The following is a 12,818-nucleotide window of genomic DNA, read 5'->3' as shown; positions in this document are numbered from 1 at the left end:
GTGTCTGGATGGTTCAGAATGTTCTGTATTGCTTTTGCAGCTCTTCTCCCACAGCTGGTGTGCTCTGCAGAGCAAACCAGGACTCTGCTCTGGGCATCCCCTGGGGCTCCAGGCAGGAGGGCACCTGCCCAGCCTGGCTCTGGGAGCTTCAGTTCAGGGTTTATTTTCTCTTGAAGGTGAGCACTCCCAGGCCCTTCCTGTGCTGGCCATGGACAGGCTCCACCTGCTGCAGCCCCCCCAAGCCCTGGTTTGCTCTGGACAAGGTGTTGCTGAGGAATTTGGGTTTGCTTTGCCTTCCCTCCTGCCATCAGTTTGCCTTGGTGTGGAGGGATGGAGAAGGATGTACAAGCTGTGCAGAGCTGTTCTCCCTCCTGGGGTTTGAGGTGTCTAATAAAGGATTCCACTTACTCTGAGGCCATCAGAAACTTACAGACACACATTTCCTTCCTGCCCCCAACTGCCTGTTCCATAGAATCTTGTGGGAACTTGGTAAATCTGAGTCCTTTATCCCTCTGCCAAAGCTCTGGGAATACTGGCTGCTGGGGAGCTGGACAGACAAACACTGGGTGCTCCTACAGTCCTCCTGGGGTAAAGATGCCAAGCTAAAATCAGGTATTTCAGTTCCTAGGCTTTGATTTTTCCACTTCTCTTGTGTTCCTAACCAGCTGAGCTCTGTCATTTCAGCCCTGAGGATGCTGGCCACTGTTCCTCTCCACTTACAAGCCCTGCTTTGGATGAAATTGTCTTTATTCAATAAAGGAAATCATGAAGCTTATTGCAGGAGATGCATCTTCATGGATCTATTGCCATTTGGCATCACCAGGCAGGGAACTGTCCTCTTCTTCCTTGCAATATTTTAAATATTTCTTTGTGTCTTTGAGAATGTTCCTTCTTTTTCCTTCCTCCCTGTGATTGTCTGTTTTCTGACCAGCATTCATCACTTCTCAAGGAATCAGTGCTCTTCAGATCACCCTAAAAAAAAAAAAGCCAGATGTGAACAACAAAGCAGTAAGTGCATTTCTCTGTAGTGATCGTGCACTGTTACAGGTTTGTTAATGTCCCTGCTGGAGTTGGGTGGCCTCAGGCCAAAAAGTCACCCTGTGTTTCTTTTTAGCTGTCCAGCCCAGAGGTGGTGATGGGCTTTGGGTGAGACCTAAGGAACAGCTTTGTATTTGCAGCTGGAGTAACCCAGTTTTGCTCCTGTGCCCAGTGCAGCCCTTCCAGAGGCTCCTGGAGCAGGAGGCTGGGGCTGCCCAGCAGGGCAGGGATGGGAGCAGCTCTGCTCCCCCTCCTTCTCCCACCTCCTCTCTCCAAGCTCAGCCCCTCTCCCTCGCTGCAGCTGGAGCCACAGGTTTATCTGGAGGCGAGGAGGCTCTGCTCTGTAAGCTGAGCCCGGGAGGAGGAGGGATCTGCTGGACCCTGCAGGAGAAAGGGCTTGGCTGCCCCGGAGGAAAGGGAGAGGCAGAGCCTGGGCACCATGGCTGCATTCTCTGCTCTTGGGCTCCTCTCCCTGTGCCAGCTCTTGGCCACAGCATCAGCTCAGGTGAGAAACCTCATTTGTGTCTCTTGTGCCTCCTTGTTTCTCAAGGAAAAAGCCTGTAAGGGCTACAGAGGGTGGTCGGTGTGTGTTGTACCTGTGGGGTGGAACGTGGCAATAGGCAGGTGATTATTCTAAAGTTTATTACAAATGTGTGTGCCTGGGTTTGTACCTGCATAGGTACAAACTGCTGCTTTATGTTTCTGTAGAAGTGTTGTTTTCTCATTCAGGACTGCAATTATGAGAGGGGAAGGCCTTGGAAGGGGAAGATCTGTTGATGCAAGAAGTTTATTTTACAATTAAGTAACCGATATCCAGTGAATCTGATCTGGATCTTTATCTGAATCAGAATTTCTTACTCATTCCCTCAATCAATTTTCAAATTTTACTTTTACAGCATGTTTAACCCTTGCTCACTTGAGTCATGAAGCTGTATTAAATTTCCTGGTCTGGTGCTAATATTATTGTCAGGGGAAATGACTCCTCAGTGAGTTTTTCATTGTTAGTGAGGAATTTTCACAGCCTGGCTTGGGAATTCAGAACTCTGCTGTGAGCAGAGCTGCTTCTACAATGAAACCTTTGTTCCCTGAAGCTACAGTAAGTTGCTCTCTGGAGCCCTCTCCATACAGAAGTCATTTATTGAACCTTTTTTCCTTCCCCCCACCTCAGACCTTTCCAAAATCCTAGATTTTCAAGCGGCATCCTGCTCAGAGAGGAGATTTTCCCTTTCTCCTCATCTTTACTGCCTGGATTTGTCATCATCCCATTGGACTGGGCCTATAAATTAATTATTTCTACCAAGCATTTGGCACCTTTTCCAGGTGCTTTGCATTTCCTCCTCTGCTCAACCCAAAATGTACCTGTAGTCAGAACAATTTCCTATACAATGAAACCCCTTTGCTGCCCAGTGACCAGTTTGCATTCCCAGTATAGGCCACCAGTAAAAGGAGCTGGGGATGTGCTCAATCAAAACGATTTTCCAAAGAGCTTTGCACTGCTCTGGAGCAGCTCTGAGCCCACCAGGCTGGCAGGGGGTGCAGATTTAGGGTGAAGCTGCAGGACCTGACCAGTGATTTCTGATCTAGCCCATGTGTTCCTTCTAGTGCAAAAATGAGCTCTTGTCTCTCATTTTCCCCAGTCCCTTCCAAGAATTGGACCACAAGGCCCTCCTGGACCTCCAGGACCCCCTGGACCATCTGGCAAGGATGGCATTGATGTGAGTGACATGGGCCAGGGGTGGGGCAGGGGCAGAGCCAGGGGGGAGAGAAGCTGCTCTGGGTCTCCAGATCTGCAGCCTCTGGACATCCTTTGGGGGGTGGACCTGGAAAATCACTGTCCTCATTCTGCAGGAGTCTGAACAGCAAGTGGAGGTGCTGAGCAGGTTCTTTGCAGGGTCAGTCCCCTGTCCCCAGGGAGAGCTCAGGTTTGTAAGCCTGCTTGCAAAGCACAAGGCTGAGGGCAGGGGTACAATGTGTGTGGGGTCAGTGCACGTTCAGCAGTTCAAAGACAGGTTTATGTGGTGCTTCAGAGCATCTGCATTTCTAGAGAGGCTGTAAGAGGCTGAAATATGCAGCACTGGCCATTGCTTTTGTCTTACTAGTTTTATTTTAATATTGTCGTCATGGTTATTGCTCACTGTGGCATGTGATGTGTCAGGATCTGGCTCTTGCATTGCCAGACAGGTGTTTGTAGTGGCCCAAAAGGCAAATAAATGAAGAGCCTTTGTTTGAGCAGGCAGCTCCTTACACCTGCAGAGGGAGAAGACTGCATAGCCCACGACTTAATGGAGGAGAAAATCTTGTTCTGTTACTTTTCATTGATGGTTCCATAGAAATCAAAAATATTGCTTCTGTGCATCTGTTTTATAAGGACTGAATTGTGTCCTGTAGCTGGCAGTGGATAAAATGAACATCAGATGGACCTTCAGCAAGACCACACCAAATGCAAAATTCTGAGTTCCTCCTTCTATTTCAGATTGTGGAATAGTGGAATAGTGCAGGAGTTTTTAGAGCTCATCTGAAGTGCATTCATTGGAATTGGGCCCTTAAGCAACCTTGAAAAAGTCTATTCATTCCATACAGGTCATTTTCTTTTGGATAAGGAGGTAAAAAAAACAAATATGTATGAGTTCCCTGGTACATGGTGAACAAGGAGTGTTTGTGCCTGCAGTGGGGAGCCAGGCTGGGCTGAAGAGAGAACCTCATTGATTTCCAGCTGCTCCCTCTGAGTGGCCCTCTGGCTAAAGGAGTCTATTGCTGGGAATCTCCCTCTGGTTTTGTAGTGTGAGAGTTCAGAGCTGGCACCTCAGCAGCTTCCACTGGTTTTTGTGGTGTCACAAAACTCAGGAGGTGCCTCAGAAGAGGGCAAAGGACACTGGTTCCATTTGCAGCAGGACTCTGGTGTGGCCAGCACACTTTGGGAAAGGCTGGCTGGGATTCACTGTGGAAGCAAAAAGAAGAGTTTGGGAAGGATGAAGCCCTTCAGATTTCAAGTTTCAACTTCTGCAGAGAGGAAGTGGGGGAAAAAAAAAAACCCTGTAGTTGTTCAGCTCCTGCTTTCTACAGGATATTTAATTCTGGAACAGCACCAGCATTGCTTCTGATTGCTCTTGGAAACAGGAGCCCAGGGATGTGTCAGTCATGTGGACCTGCACCCTTTATCCACAGCTGAAAGCTCTGGAAGACTCCCCATGGGACAGGATCAAATAACATCTAATTAATGTGAAGAACTTAGTCCCAATAAATCAAATGTCTGAGTAAAAGGTTTAAGGTGCAAAGTCCTGCAGTCCCAGCTTCAGTCTGGAGTTTTGGCTACACAGAAATAGTCTCTTATTTGAACAGACTTGACCCCCATCCCTCCTGTGGATAGAGGATGCCAGTGGGATGGTCTGGCTGCCCAGGGACAGGCTCCAGGATGGTTTCTGCTCTTCAGCAGGACATTGAGTCCTTTCAGGAATTGCACAGGAGGAGATGCAGGGCTGTGGCTGGTGTTGAGCAGTCACACAGCCTCCCTGCTCAAGAGCTGCTCCTTTTGTGTCAGTACATTCCAAAATTCAGCACTGTTCTACACTTCCCTAGTGCTGCATGGGGAGGACTGTGTGGATCCTGAGTGGCAGTGTCAATTATCCCACTGCAGAGTGAAACCATTATTTTATTTTTATTTTGGTGCTGAGACTTTTTTTTTTTTTTTTTAATGGCAATTGAAATTTTTCTGCACTGTATTCCTGAACTCTGTAAGCCACTCCAGCCAGGTTATCTTGGCAGGGACTTTGGATGAAAGTGGTGTGGAAGTGTTGCTGCATGTCTTTGAGCTGAGGTGTTCAGCAGTCTCTTTACTGTGAGCAGTGAGAAGTGCAGAGCATGCAGCTGAATTATTCAGGATATCTCCTTGGATGAACTCCACAGCACAATTTCTCAAAGGTTCTGCTTTCATCCCTGCCTTTCAGGGGGAGCTGCAACATTAAGTCCCTCTGAAATATTTTATAATTAAAGCCTTTAACAAGCTTCTCGTTTCATACTCAGTAACAAGCAAAATCTCTCTCTCCCAAGACTAGGAACAGCATGTTTTGATGGAAAGAATTAGTGACAAGTTCCTGTGAATTATTTCTGGGGATGTAATTCCCTAAATTGCTAATAAGCAATTGTCACTTTTCAAAAAATCAAGCTTTTTTTATTTTTTTTTTCCCTGATTTCTCTCTCCTGGCTTGACTTGCTGAGAAAGAGTAAACTTCCCTTTCACACAGCACCAGGAGAGCATTTCCTTTTGCTGACAGCCCTTGCCTCTAATTCCCAGTGATCTGGCATTGGGGGTACAAACACTGATTAGGCTTTTGATTCAGCTCTGAAGTCCTGGTGCTCCTGCAGAGTCCTGCAGGGCTCCCCCTTGGCAGGATCAAGATTTCAGATGTGCCCAACAGCCCTTGCTGGTGCTGTGACCTCCCTGAGCACATTCCCACCACAGAAGGAAAAATGCAAGGGGCTGGCAGTCCAGGGAGCAAACCACCCTTGCTGCCATTTCCAGCTGCCTTTTCATTTCAAAAGAACTGCTCCTTTCATTTCCTTGGCACTGCACCTTCCCCAGCCATGACAGTGATAACTATTTATGGAAAAGCTGTGGCCAAGGATACTGAAGGAGTTGCTTCAGCCAGTGAGAGCATAAAGATGCCTCTGTTCAGGGTCCCTCTGGTCAGTCAGTGGTGCAGGACATAAATCCTGAGCAGCTCCAGGCTGCAGAGATTTGCCCACAGTATTCCTAGTAAATATAGAAGCATGCTATAAATTCCACAGCTCTGCAAACTCCTCCTGGCTCCTGATTAGCAGCCCCATGGTGGGATGGTTTGATTTCAAGCTCTGCTCTGTTAATAAACCTTCTTCCAGAGAGATTTTCTTCTTCCAGGTACCAACCTGCCCCTTCCCCTCTGCTCACTCACAGCACCTCTCAGAATATTCAGTGCACTTATCCTAAAGCCAGGAGGGCAGGGTACCCTCTGGGCTGGGACAAAAAGTGGTTTTCTGTGGGATGAGTTAGAAACCAAGCTCCTTCTTTTGGGGCCCAACATGAAAATACAAATTGTTATCTGGAGTCCACACACACACGTATGAATGGTTTTACAACTGTCTGAGCTGGAATAAGTGATTAAAGACTGATGAAATACAAACACCTTTAATGCTGTTCTTAGAAGTTTCTTTAGATTTTTAACTTTTAAAAAAGAGTGCTTTTGAAATATTCTATGAAAATTGTGTTTAATCCAGATTGTGCAATTGGATTAGGTGGAAATCAGTTGGGGGCTGTGCTTGTTTGCTTTTCCTGTCCAAGTTTAGTCATATGAAGAAAATCATTGCAGACAGTTTGTTCATTCTTCACTTTGTGGTAATCCCCAGCTCCTGGCAGTACCACAGCTTCACACTGTGCCCTGGAAAGTTGGAGTTTCTCTGAATCCCTCTGTTTCACAAGGAAGATGTTTGGAAGTTGTGACACACATCCAGCTTCCTCTATGCCCCACTTGCAGTAACTCCCAAGTGCAAATGAGTTCTAACAATACCTGGAAGAAGCTGAAAGTTCTGGGGGCAGTGTTCAGGAGTGCTGGTTTTCCCTGGGAGGCTGGGGATGTGGATTTTCCCAAATTTGCTGCTGTAGATGTTGGAAAAGGCTGTCCAGGCTCATCCTGCTTAGGGGGTAGCAGGGTTTAGAGCATCAGCTCATGAGGCTGAGCAAGATAAATCTTGGAGTGCAATGAGGAGAGGTGTGAGTGCAGCTGGAAACACCATTGCTGGGAAAATTCAACAGAGAACTTCAGCACTAACCCTGCCTTTTCTCTTTTTTCCAGGGAGAGCCAGGCCCCCCTGGTTTGCCAGGCCCACCAGTAAGTATTTCCTGCTTGGCACTGACTTGTCCATCCTTTCGAGGGCACACAGAGCATGAGCTGGTCCCTACAGTCTCACTTTCCTCTTCATCTGCCACAGGATTCCCAGGAGTGGGGATGCTCAGCACTGCCCCAGGGGACAAACACATTCTTCTGCTTCATAGCTATCAGTGATAATTATATTAAATTAATAAATGAAATAAATTGTGCACCACCTGTACAATGACAGGTGCAATTTTGGCTCTGCTCTGAGTCTGTTTCAGCCCCTCAGTCTGCCAGGGGTGCTCAAAGCTGCACCAGGTGGCAGAGCCCTTTGTTTTGGTCACTTACTGCACCCCTGCCTCTCCTAAGAACAGCTTGTGAGCATGTGGGAATGAGCCAAAGCACTGAAATTCAGGATTTGGATATGGATCCATAGCAAGATTCACCTCTCTTTATGGGATTCTGCCACGTTGCATGGTGTAAGATTAACACATCAATAAATGAGCTTCCATCCTTACCACGTTTCTCTTGTACTTTGTTGCAATAATTGACTGCTTTCCTCATGTAGGGGCCAAAAGGTGCACCAGGGAAGCCTGGAGCTGCAGGTGAAGCTGGACTGCCTGGCCTTCCTGGGGTGGATGTGAGTATTTTGTCATCTTCTCTTTTAAATCTTTCACATAGACAGGGGTGTTTTATCAGCCTTCTCTGTGCCTGAGAAGGAATGTGAGTCCTGGACCAAATCTGTGTCTTGCATATCAGGGGGAATTGAAGGAGAAGCAGCTCTAGGCTGAATTAAGGAGTATGAGAACAATCTTGGGATGTGTTGCTGACAGGATGGCACTCTCTTGATCTTTTTGGGGTTTTTTTACAGGGTTTAACAGGAACTGATGGCCCACCTGGCCCCAATGGGCCTCCAGGAGACCGTGTGAGTATCTCATCAGATCCCAAATCCCTTTACATTGTCATTGTCACTGACTGTAGGGATGATTTTCACATTCTGCTGGAAATTGGTGATAGTCAAGTGTTAATTCTGATGTGAGCCCTTGCAGAATACTTGGATCCTTGAAATGCAGCTCCAGGTAGCTTTTGATTAGGCAAGGTATGAAATCCACCTTTCTCTCACAAAGCTTTGAACCTGCTTGGGTTGGCTCAGTGGTGGCTGTACTGGGGATATTTCAAGGATCCAAAAAGTTTCTTGAAGTAGTCAACAGACTGAACTGTGAAGTTTATCAAAGTGAAGTTATTTTGGCCTTTATTTGTTATCTGAGTTGGCAGATCTGTGTTGTTTATAATTAATGCTACTGTGTATTAATTGTTTGAACTTTTGCCTTTTATTATTTCTGGAACTGTCCATATGGTTGCTTTATTAGTTGCCATAGCTCCCCAGCCAGCCTAGCAAGAAATAAAGAGTTTTTTCTGCTTCCTGCATGTTCCAGCTCTGCTGAGGGGCACCACAGGGAGAGAGAAACCACTGCCAGAGATGCTACAGATGTCCTTCAGATCATCCACAGGCATCACCCACTCTTAGGCCTCCCTGTGACATTAAGGAATAATCATTAATGAGCCATTCAGCACAGATTGTGATCCAGCATGTCTATTCTCCTGGCTCCTAGATGGGAATATAAGGATTGTGTCCACAGCTGGCTTGTTGGCCTCTTGGACTCAGGGCTGCAGTGATGGGTTTTTGGAACCTGTTCAGTATATCCCAATAATCCACTTGTTGCCTGAAGGGCTTACTCAAATCTAAAAAAACCTGTGAGTTGTTTAAGGGGATAAGTGGTCAGCCATGTATTTGTGACATGCTCTTCTTCCTTTCCCATGTGACAGGCAAAGTTTGTGTGGCCACTGGGAAAGTTGAGTGGCAGGACACAAATATCCTGGTCCCAAGCCTCTGTCCATCACCATCCCCTAAACCCCACTAATTTTCTGTCCCTTTTTTCCATCTTTCTCCCCAGAGATCCAAAATCCTGGCCACTCTCAGACATTCTGAGTCCAGCAACTGGAAGCACATCCCTGATTTTTAAAGTAGGAAAGCTCAGGAGTGCCCATGGAAGGCTGTGAGCAGTTCTGTGCCCTGGTTTGGGCTGGGGGGCAGGTAGCACACAGCTCCTGCCTTGCAGAGGAATTGAGCAGATAATTTCTGGGCAGCAGAAGTTCCCCTCTGGCTGCTGGGCAGGAGCCCCCAGCAGAGCTGCCCTGGGGTTTGCTGTGCTTTCCCTTATCCTGGAACTCAGTCTGGCAGCATGGGGCAGCCCTGGGACCCCTCAGCATTTATGGGAGCTTTTCAAGGTCACTGCTCCATCTGGGAAATTGTTTTAATTGGTTTAATAAAAAGCTGGGGAAAGGGAAGACCTTTGAAAGCTTTAGCACTCTAAATGGACAGCACTGTTAGAAACTTGCTTTTCTTTCTCCCTGTCTTTTAGAACATATTTCACTCTTGCAGGACTCACTGAAATAAGCTGTTTACTTATTGCTGTGGATTTGAATTTGTGCTTAACACTCTGATTTCTTCTAAATAAGCTTAATTTTTTGAACTGGAGTTTCTGAGAGCAAATCTGCTTAGCACAGGGAAATGGGCTCATGGAAGCCAGTTTTCAGTAATACTTTATTGCCAAACATTTTCAAAAGGATTTTCATCTTAAATATCTCCTGCTGCTCTCAGCATCCATTATCTTTTCTCCTGCTTCTGCTTAAAGACTGATTAGATCAAGTCTACTTGTTTTTTGAATTTTAAAATCCCTTTATTTTTAGCTGGGATTGAGCTGGGTCATGACCTCCAGGCTAGATTCTGGATTCATTGGAAAGTTCTCAAAGGCCATTTTGAAGTTTGTTGCTTTCCAATGAAAGCAGGAAAACATAATAATTCACTTCTATTTATGAATGTCATAATAATCAAGTTTTTCCTATGCTCCACAGTTGTCTATTCACAGAGTAAATTACTACAAAGTGAAAAATTATGGTGACAGTGTTTTCTAATCAAAAGAGAAAGAACATTGTTACCAGGAGAATGAGTTGAGTCAGACAATGTTATTAAAATGGAGATGTAAATTAGAGTCTCTCCTTTGCCTTGATGCAGCAGAATCAGCTCATTCAGGGATTTCATGAACTCTTACCTTACCAGGAACATTCACTGCTGCATTCTGCACCTTACACCCTCCAAGGTATCAATTAGGGAGTGTAAAAGGCATTTTGGGTGCTCTTCCAACTTTCTGGGCTGTTGGACAGAGCAGAAAGGGGCAATGCAGCTGCTTTCAGAATTGGGGTGCAAGTCAGGAGGTGCCAGGAATTCAGTGTTTCCTTGCAGGAGGAGATCCCAGCCTGTCCCTTACAGCCATCAGCAGCTGTAAGGAATTTTAGCCTGCAGATAAAAGTGGCTGGAGGCAGAGCAGGAGAAATGAATGAGCTGACACTCACAGCATGGCTGATTGTTATTGGATTACACTCCTCTGCTCACAAGACCACTCTTAACAAGGTCCTCTGTGTCTTTCTCCTTAAGCTTAACAAGGGAGAACATTTCTAATCTCCTGTGGCCCACAGAACAGGAGGAGAGGGAGGGTCATCCCTGGGGTCACAGTGGGAGCTGTGTGCTGGGACATTCCCCAGGTCACCCCATCCACCTGGTCCCAGGGGCAGACACCATGTCATTCCAGCTCAGGACATCACCCTGGAGATGTTTCTGTGCAGCATTTTGGGGGTGTTTGGGCTGGGAGAAGCTGTGGAAGCTTTGTCCCTGTGCCAGAGGATGTCCCTGCACCCTGGAATTGTCCCTGTCCATGGCAGGGGGGGGAACAAGATGATCTTTAAGGTCCCTTCCAAGCCAAACCATGCTGGGATTCTGTTTCAGAATCATCACCTATCATTAATTTTACAGCCTGCTGGCAGCTTTGCAATGCAGCAAAGGGGTTAAGGAAATCTCTCTGTGTTCTTATCTTCAGCCAAGCAGGAACTTCACAGCTTAAGAGTGACTTAATTCTAGTCTAAGCCATGAGTTCACCAAGCTCCAGTCAAGCCTAAGAATAGGAATGCAAACTGGGAAAAGGAGATGGAGGATTTGCCAAGGAAGCAAGTGAAGAAGCAGAAGCTGCCAAATCTTTGGCTTTGCTCAAAAGGAAAATTGATGAATTAATAAAATTCCCTAGAACAAATCCAAATTTTGTTAATAGTTTTAGGAAACTTAGTCATTGAATCTACAATATGAATGTATTATGAATGAGAATATTTCAAGTAGATAGAATTCAAGTTATAAACGTTTAGATATTCATGGAGGATATTTAGATATTCATCTGAGGCCAGCTGGGACTTTCAGAGTAATTATCCATAAGTTTTTGTCCCTATATGTGTGAACTCAGCTGAGCACCTGTAGTTGTGTTTCTGCAAGACACTGCTGGAGTTTCCAGGCAGAGAAAACTCCACAGGGGAGTTTCTCTTTTATCCCTGCTAATTTTTATCCTGTTTTATTCCCACAGGGTGCATTAGGACCTGCTGGGCCACCTGGACCAGCTGTAAGTACCTCCCAGAACAGCACATGTGATCAAAAGGGGGAATATTGTGCCAAAACCATCACCAAGAGAGGATGGGAAGCTTTGTAACTCAAAAAAAAGGATCAAAGCCTGAATGAGGGAATATATTTGAAATGTTTAAATATGTATGTGCGACCTGTTCTGGTAACCAGACCTGGTTTTATTCTCTGATATGCTCTAAAAGCAAACCAGCTTGGGATACAGACTGACATACCAAATGCTATCACAATTATTAGACATTATCAGTGTCTAATCAAAATTTAAAAGAAAAGAAAAAGGAGAAATAGATAAACTGGAGTGTTGTCTTCCTCTCCATGTCAAACTCTTGTGTCACCACATTTCTCTTTTCTTACAGATGTCTCATAGGTAACAGAGATGGAAAGGGAATACAAATTATTAGAGGCAACAAAATAATTCATCAAGACTCTGCTCTGATTGCTAATTATAATCAAGGGGGTGATAAGGAAACTTAGAAAAAAAAATATAGCAGCATTTTTTGAGGCTTTCTTCTATTTCTGTATGTTCAGTTTCTGAGTGAACTTTTACTGTTTCAAATGTTGTTTTCAGGGTAAAGGATTACCAGGACCTCCAGTAAGTAATAATAATATTTTTAAAAAATCTGAATTAAGATTTTGATTTTATTGGATACCCTGAGTGTTACAAACCCCAGACCTCAGGTCATTTTACTGTGCCAGGCAGAAGGGTGTGGAGTCCTGCAGCTCATTGACCTTGTGGGGTTTTGATCCTTGCCCCACCCTGGGGAAACTGGCTCTGGTGTAAATTCAAGGCACAGCAGCCTTGTAAACAGTGGAGGTGCCCAGTTCTGGGGCAGATTTTGTTTGGTGGGTTCCTGGGAGCTGCCCTGAGGGATGCAGAACCACAGGACACAGCCTCAAGCTGCAAGGGAAATATAGGTTGGATATGAGGAAGAAGTTTTTCATGGGAAGAGTAATAAAGTATTGGAATGCTTTGCCTGGGGAGGGGTTGGAGTCATCATCCCTGGGTGTGTTTAGAAAGACTGGATGTGGCACTCAGTGCCATGGTCTGGTTGAGCTGTTAGGGCATGGGATGGGCTTGGTGATCTTGGAAGTCTCTTCCAAGCTTACAGAATCATTGTGTGATTCTGGGAATTGGATTGGCAGTGAATTCCAGGGGAGCATGGAGTGAGAGGCAAGGAGTGTGTTGGGAAGCTGCTGGTGGAGCAGGATGGAGCTCCTCAGGGGCTGGGAGATGGGGACAGCCCAGCTGCTGGCTGCCCCTGGCTTTGGGGGTCAAGGCCACCACAGATGTTCAAAGCTCTTCCCTCTGTCCCACAGGGCCCTCCAGGACCCAGTGGGCTCCCAGGTGGACATGGATTTCGGGGCCCTTCTGTGAGTTTCTCCTGCCATTTCATCCTCATTTACTGAATGTGCACCAC

The 12,818-nt window shown here is 46.0% G+C and overlaps 1 protein-coding gene across 1 annotated transcript in view; it reads left to right on the top strand.

Annotated features, from left to right (window-relative positions):
- Positions 1-1,477: 1,477 nt before the first annotated feature.
- COL9A3 (collagen type IX alpha 3 chain) overlaps positions 1,478-12,818 on the top strand; it is a gene marked incomplete at its 5' end in the record, with an annotated part of 32,959 nt that continues 21,618 nt past the window's right edge. Inside the window, 8 exons of the mRNA XM_079321515.1 lie at positions 1,478-1,543; positions 2,685-2,753; positions 6,864-6,899; positions 7,450-7,521; positions 7,753-7,806; positions 11,348-11,383; positions 11,969-11,992; positions 12,718-12,771. Of these exons, the coding sequence (XP_079177641.1) occupies positions 1,478-1,543; positions 2,685-2,753; positions 6,864-6,899; positions 7,450-7,521; positions 7,753-7,806; positions 11,348-11,383; positions 11,969-11,992; positions 12,718-12,771 (411 nt within the window). The remainder of the gene's footprint in view (positions 1,544-2,684; positions 2,754-6,863; positions 6,900-7,449; positions 7,522-7,752; positions 7,807-11,347; positions 11,384-11,968; positions 11,993-12,717; positions 12,772-12,818) is intronic.

Source organism: Erithacus rubecula (assembly GCF_903797595.1).
Source record: "Erithacus rubecula genome assembly, chromosome: 18".
NCBI lineage: Eukaryota > Metazoa > Chordata > Aves > Passeriformes > Muscicapidae > Erithacus > Erithacus rubecula.
The sequence above is the reverse complement of the archived record's forward strand: the minus strand, read 5'-3'. Positions and strand labels throughout refer to the sequence as shown.